The sequence below is a fragment of the Montipora foliosa genome, chromosome 5, assembly GCF_036669935.1.
Source record: "Montipora foliosa isolate CH-2021 chromosome 5, ASM3666993v2, whole genome shotgun sequence".
Lineage (NCBI taxonomy): Eukaryota > Metazoa > Cnidaria > Anthozoa > Scleractinia > Acroporidae > Montipora > Montipora foliosa.
This window is the reverse complement of record NC_090873.1, coordinates 22,055,756-22,063,255: the sequence shown is the minus strand read 5'-3', so window position 1 is coordinate 22,063,255 and position 7,500 is coordinate 22,055,756. Positions and strand designations below refer to the sequence as shown.

The window sequence follows — 7,500 nt, the reverse complement described above, 5'->3', positions numbered from 1 at the left end:
TAATTAGACCCTGCTTGCACTCGATTCTTTCGTGAGGTGAGTACTCCAATCACATTTTGATTAACGAGGAAAGCTAACCATTGTGTTTTTATCTTTAACGTATTTAATTGAAATAGGTACATATAACAATACGAGTACCGTTTAAAAAAATGAGTGCTTATACTCTGTTTTCCAGGGGTTTTTAGTGCGTAACCCAGACTTGTACATTATTTATAACACATCTTTGAAATGGGTTCCCAAAACATCTTGGCCATTTAGAAGTATTAAAATGTTGACCAACCTCCCTGCATTTAGACATTTTTATCTCAAAAGTTTCGTTTTCGCTGAAAATGAAAACGTACCGAGGTCTTCGTAACTGAGTTTGTTTTTATGGGAATTGAATTTTTTTTTACTAAGGTATGGCAAAGGTATAAATGTTCCAATTATTTTTCTGAAATGCCTCCCGCTACGTTGGTATTTCTAGAAGATAAGCGGTGTCCCGCCCCATGAGCAGTTTACATTGAGCGTGGGCACTTAGTAGTCCACTTATGGTAAATGACGTCACTCAGGCAGGTCAGGTTTGGATATGATGCAGTCGGATATGAAACAGAAACAGTCAATACAGCCCGCCGGTTTTGTCTTAACACACCTTTCGTACATCATTCTGGTGTATATTAAGCCGACGAGACACGTTTCAACATTTGTTGATCAACAAATGTTGCAGCTCTTGTTCAACAAATGTGTGTCGTGTCATGTTGAATGTTAAAATATGCCATTCAACACGTTGAATGTTGTTCAGCGATGTTGAACGAAAATAGAGACCAGTTCTATTCTGTTCAATACGTTTGTGCAACATTGTTCAACATTTGTTGAGCAACAAATGTTGCAATATGTTGAACCGTGTATCATCGGCTTTACAACCAAAAAAACACGACGATTTGAGAATCGACAGACTCGAGCCGCTTTAGTCAGTTTGCCGGGTCACATGTTTCACTGCTCCTAAACTGTTAAATATAACAGTCTAATTTGATGAAAAGACCCCTAAATTTGAAATGGTTCAGCGCTTATCGGGATCAACGCTTCTTTAACGCCTCAAAGTTCTTCTCGTCTCGTAAAAAAATTCAAAGCCAACAACGCATGAGTTGCTCATAATAAAAACAAGGAACAAGGAACTTTGTAACGTCAATTAAATCTTAAGCAAAGACTTATTTTTAGACATTTGAACTGTTAGTGTCTTTTTTTGCGTAATATCTGGGATACAGGCGGTTGTCATTGAGGTTTATTCTACATTCACAACTGTTTTGGACTAAAAGTAGTTACTTATGAGATTGCGTGACAAGACCGGAAACATGATGCATGACATTCATTTTCTAGGTTGGAGTTCCAGAGGAAATCAGCGTTTAAGCTTCGTGATCCGCCAAAGTTTTATCAGGAGTACGGTTTTATCATGCCCAAATTCGCAGTGAACGAGTTGGCAAGATATATTGTTATAGTAAGTATAACGTTGATGACTGCAGAAACCCTACAGTGCTTTTTACTCGTAAACGGGTTACGTAAAACTTAAAGTTCCCCAGCGTTTGACGACTTATTTGTGACAAGTTCGGTTCAGTTTAGGGTTTTGTTTGGATTTACGGCCTTTTTAAGATTTGAGATTTCTTTTCAGCCGAAGGGAAAAGAAGGCCAGAACTGGATTAAATTTGTATTGTCTAGACCGACTTCAGTCGACTGGCTGACCGTACGGTAAATTTAACACTGACGGTGACATTTGACAACGAAATCTCTTTTTCAGTAAACGGGGATTTGTGATGACTATTTACAAGGTTATGAAGAAAATTCAACAGCCATTCGAATCACGATTCTAACGAACGAATGAAAATTGAATGCGAAATTATTTGCATGATAATTTCGGTAGATGAGAGAGGTGCGTTACTAATGAAGAGACTACAAGAACCACTCCAAAAAGGTGGAAAGTCACTGATGAACTGTGAAAAGAAGACCTCTGCGTCGGTACCTTGCTTTACCTCATCTGTGTTGTCTGGTATTTTTCTGCTCGATGCAGAAGCTCAAAAGGTCAATTACAAAAAGAATTATTACTACTCGACGAAACACTGGAAGCTGTAGCCGCATGAAAAGTGTTGTTTTGTTACATAAGTAAATAATTGACAATGATGTAGGCTTTAAAGCTTCGCAGCGTTTCATCCGTAGTGGTACGGCCGAAATAGTGGCACGACTAAAGCATTGATGCGTCAAATCAATTCCGTCGAAAAAAATGGGATAATATCAAGTTGTAAATTAATCCAAAGAACTAACTTTTTTAAATCCATGTAATACAGAAATTACTGGTAAGCTACAACAGTAGCATGCCGTTTTGAACCCAAGAGTTACAGCCGTGCAGCACGGCAGGGTTCTGCCGTGCTAAGCAGTTGGGTCGATTTTAAGTCAACTTTCGGAGCTGAATTGTTTAACGTCGCGCTGCTGTCGTGCTTGAGTTGAGCTAACTTGCTTCAGTTTGTCGCGGCCAAGAGTGGGAGAGAACAGGGAGAAAACGGCGCCAGAACAATGCATCTTCTAAATTTCGTGTGTATGGCTATTTCAGCAAGTTTCAGGCTTATTTTTCTGAAAAGCATGTCTTTATTGAAAATGACTCAGATTTTGATGACTTTTTTTCAGCTTTATTGACTGGTAAACTGAATTCTTTGTCAGTCCTCGTGGGCTTTAGGGTAGAAAGAATTTCACGGTGATGAATTTTACGGGAACCCTAGGTCCCATCACCTTTCTTTTCGCAGCAAAATAATCTTCCATAGGAACTTCGCTGAAGGCGAAGAAATTTCTTAAATCGCTGTCATTCTGACGGCAGAATTTCTTTTTCGGAGGAGAATTTGCTATGAGGGAAAGAAACTGAAATATCGATAGCTATATATATCATCCCTTTATGTGATTTGTTTCAGTTTCCGAATTTCCTTTGGGCGAAAAAAGAATGGGCGTATATTGGACTTAAGGCTTACAGCAATACTTGAAAAGATATTTATAGATCAAGCTATTCGAATTATATGCTAACTATATTCTAAATTATTCAAATATACGATATTTCATTATTCACTGTCACGGATCAAACGTTTTTATGATCTTCAAAACTCATGAGCCTATCAGCCTATCAAAACATCGACAAAACGTCACGTGTATGAACCTTTATACCTGGCGGCTTTGATTTCAGACCCAGGGGAGTGCGGGGCTGAATGTGCAAGCAATGGATTTATCGCTTATTCTGAAATGAAACGATCTTTATATGAAGGTCACTTGTGATCGTTATGAAATGGTCCTAATCATTTTCATCGAAATTATTTCAGCCATTACAAACGTCTGGGCGGATACTCATCCTCCTTCCAAACTTCTTCAACAAATTTTGTCAACCAAAAAATTGAACGACTCGGCCTTCATGTTTAATAACAACGTTCCTATCTAGATTTCGGATTTTGTCCCGTTCCACGTCGAACCCTGCTTCTTCGTTAGCTGCTTGTTTGTTCAGCCTTGCATTTTGCCACTGTGCGAAAATATGGAAAAAACAATTTGTGACATATCGTGTTGATTTTGGAAAGGATTTTTCCAACAAGGCTTTTTTTTTCTTCAAGCCGTTCAAAAAACTCGCAGAACGTCTTTTATCGGGTCTAAAAACACTCGCCTCGTGTTTTCAAGTTAAACCCGCTAAAACACTGCCGTTCGTCTTTTAAACATTACATCACCATCATTTTATTTGCCTGCTATTTGTCCGTTCAAAGGAAAAAAAAGCTCATTACTGGTCTCATTCCGCGGTAAAGCCAGCCTATTCAACTCTACATCACGCCTCCCTGCGGTCAGTTTTGTTCAGACGTTTGAGTTTCCACTAGTTGTGTCTTTTGTTTATAGATCGCATGGATGGCTATTAACATCTACTTGTTTGCCAGTAATTTTATTGAACTGAACACGGGCGCACGAAACATCTACTTAAGGGTCATTGTCAAGGTAAGCAAGCACATGATTTCATTAAGTTTGTTGGCAAGCTCGTTCATCCATGACCATCGTCATCATCATCCTCATCATCATTATCGTCATCGTTATCGCTATCATCATCGTAATCATCTTTATCGTCATCGTCATCACAACCATCATCATCATCATCGTCGTCATCATCGTTATCGTCAGCGTTATCACAATCATCATCATCATCATCATCATCATCATCATCTTTATCGTCATCGTCATCACAACCATCATCATCACCATTATCATCATCGTCGTCATCATCGTTATCGTCATCGTTATCACTATCTTCATCATCAGCATCAGCATTATCATCATCGTCATCACCATCATCACCACAACCATCATCGTAGTCACATTTATTTCTTTACTGGCATTTAAAGAGTTATATAAAATAATGTCAACGCCAAGACTCGAGGTAGGACTCCAGCAAAGTCTTCTTTATTGTAATTATAGTTTTTTCTCTTTTTTGCTGCACAACCATAGCCATCATTCAATCAAGTGCAAACATGCATCCTGTAACTATCTTTTGGATTACATGATTATGAGCATAAATGATTAACAACTTTTGCCTTATCACAGTTTTATTACACTTACCGCGCGTTCACGCAAACCTGGGCCACCCAGATAATGAAAACCAATCAGAGGGCTGAACTGAAACAATAAATTCCAACATTTTCAGATCCAGCGAATCAAAATGTTTGGTACAAAACAATGAAATCGCAACTTGTTCGTTGACCGATAATGCTTACGCGACTATGGGGTCTGGACCCACCGCTTTCCATTCTGTTTGCGGATATGAGGGTTCCCGTGATCACGCGCGATCGTGATGTGGACCATGTGGTCGAAAAGAAAAATAGAATGTTGTTGTTGCGTTTAACACAAGCTTGATATTGGTCTAACCAGGGTCGGTTACTGAAAATGTCAAGCTCCATATGGTCATTCGCTGTTCATTTGGCGCGCGCTAGTATCCATTGTCCACGGGAATTTTCGCATCGCTCTGAAACGCACCTTTCTTGGGTCTATCGAAATATATAAACTTCTAAAAGGCATAACTACTCTTTTCAACCATCACTGTTAAATTAACGGGGTTTTACCCGGAATTAGAAATATCTAAAGTTACGTTGTTTACAGTGTTATTTTGCTTTTATTTTGATTTTCTTCCATTTCTTTTCCTGAAAAGTTCCAAAACTTTGACATTACATAACATTTGTCCAGAGGAATCTTCTGAAGGCCAAAAAAAAAACGGGTTACCAAAAGAGTTTCGTCGCTTTTAGCGAATTTTTGCTTTTTAGCTCCACTTAAAAAAAAGTGTCTTACAAAATTTCTGAATGAATTGGCAGATGGAGGACGTAAACAGTTATTACCACTCTCAAGTTTGAAGAAATTTCACCCAAGAAAACCGGTTAACACAGCTTTCGCTTATGCTTATGTTTATGCTTATGCTTATGTCACAGTTTCGCATTTTGTCAATCGCACAACATATGTCACAGAATAGGAACTCGCCAAGATCGCCGTTTTGAGCATGCGTGAAATTCCCAACTACGTGCACGCGTTGTGAAGTTGGATACAAAAAAAGTTGGATACGAAACATTTGAAAGAAATCAAAGAAGACATGCGAATTTTTCTTCGACTTTTCTCGGAAAAATCGGAGAAATACGACAAGTAACAAATATATTTCGTAGTAAGACAGACAAATAGCTAAGCAATTTGATATAAATGTCCATATAAAAGACAAAAAAAGGAGTACGAATCTGGTGACAGTTAAGTCAACAATCACTCATTTCACACAAAGCCGTTGCTTTACTAAGCAGATACAAAAGGTACCTTGATAGTTTCTTTACAGTCTCTTCCCATGTTCACCTGAGGAACTGCTTCTTCAAGTAACGCCTGGTTTACACTGCGACATAAGCATAAGTATAAACATAAGCAAAACCATAACTACGTTGCACAACAAGCGCGTTGCTGGAGAATGGGACGAGCAACGTTTCCAAAATGACGCAGAAAGAAGAAATTCTTCTCCTACTACTACTCATTTTGCTTCATAGAAGAAGACGACGGAGACGGGAAAACAGACTGAAGAGGTCCTGTTAGGAAAGGACCAACGCCAACTTAGGCACTATTAACTTGAATATCCATTGCTATCAAAAACAGCAGACACCTTGGTCTTATGCTTATGTTTATTTTGCACCCGGTTTACACAGTTATAAACGTGACTTAAGCATAAGCATGAGCATAAGAAAATGGAAACGATTCGTTTTTTTTTTATGCTTATGCTTATGTCACTCCCGGTTTGCACAGCTTTCGCTTCTGCTTATGTTTATGCTTATGCTTATGCTTATGTCACAGTGTAAACCAGGCTTAACGATTCTCTGCGGCAAAACATCCTTTCGTTTCGTCAACATCCGAAGGCAGCGCCATTACGATCTTATCAAACAACGCGATCGAACTTTCCTCTCGCAGACCCGTACACCGTAATCCGTAATTTTTCAAAGACAGCCGATCCATTTCGGTGCTCGTAACACCCAAACGCTGATTCTTACCGGACTTTACAGTCTTTGGACGAAGATCTCAGACTTTTTCAACGACAGTCAATGTGATTTCCCGCCAGAAAAACGCGGCTTGCGAAATGCAACGCTGGTCATGCGATATCCCGCCAAGGAAACTTGCCCGAACACCCCCGTCCCCAGAGGCCGTCTTTCCTCCCCACTTCCACCCCGACAATCTGTACGGTCGGGGGTACTCCAACGTCACAACCAAAATTTGTCGCATATCAATGGATTTCCCAAAATGTTTTACCCATGGTGGTCCGCTGGCGGGCTTTGCGCGCCTGAGCTCTGCTATTAACATTTGACAAAAACATCATCTCAATGGTTCCGCCCTCAACGCTTAGTTACTTATGCAGACTCTTTTTTACTCAATCGCTGTCACCATGTGGAATATGATGTTTACCCTTTTCTCATCACGGCACTCGTTTACTTTTTCGGCCCTAAAGAACAACAAAAAAGCAGCGTCACAAGTCTTATTCAGCAAATTATATAAATTCTCTGGATAATTCAAACCTGCAAACTGTATTTTTACCACAATTGCTTGTAATCTCGAATTTGCCGTTGTTGATGAGAATGCAGATAACTCTGCTCGCGTCATGCTCGCGTCATGCTCGCGTCAATGTGTCACGCAATTATAATAGCCAATCAGGAACGCTCATTTTGGGAAATAAAACCAGGTTGCGAAAAAGTCGTAGACAACGCTTCCTCTTTCTTTGTGTCATGATCTTGGTCACGCTCTGAAATAAATGTTTTCTTTGACGCTGAATATTGTGGAAAAAATAAATCGAACGTGGTTCAACGTTGTCTGTACTCTTATCGACAACGATCATCGTCATCACAGTACAATCAACTCTCTCGTAAGCGGACACCATCGGGAATTGGAAAAAGCGTCCGTTAGTAGAGCTGTCCGCTTACGAGAATTATTTCTATAACGTGACACTGCGAATACATGTTG

General features: G+C 39.6%; 2 protein-coding genes across 2 annotated transcripts in view; both read left to right on the top strand.

Moving 5' to 3' along the window:
• LOC138002436 (leucine-rich repeat and transmembrane domain-containing protein 2-like) overlaps nucleotides 1–7,500 on the top strand; it is a 255,737-nt gene that overhangs the window by 170,553 nt on the left and 77,684 nt on the right. The gene's annotated exons all lie outside the window — the stretch shown is intronic.
• The window catches only part of LOC138004345 (cytochrome b-245 heavy chain-like), a 37,613-nt gene continuing 31,466 nt past the window's right edge, over nucleotides 1,354–7,500 (top strand). Inside the window, exons 1-2 of the mRNA XM_068850834.1 lie at nucleotides 1,354–1,471; nucleotides 3,883–3,978. Of these exons, the coding sequence (XP_068706935.1) occupies nucleotides 1,427–1,471; nucleotides 3,883–3,978 (141 nt within the window). The 5' untranslated portion in view covers nucleotides 1,354–1,426. The remainder of the gene's footprint in view (nucleotides 1,472–3,882; nucleotides 3,979–7,500) is intronic.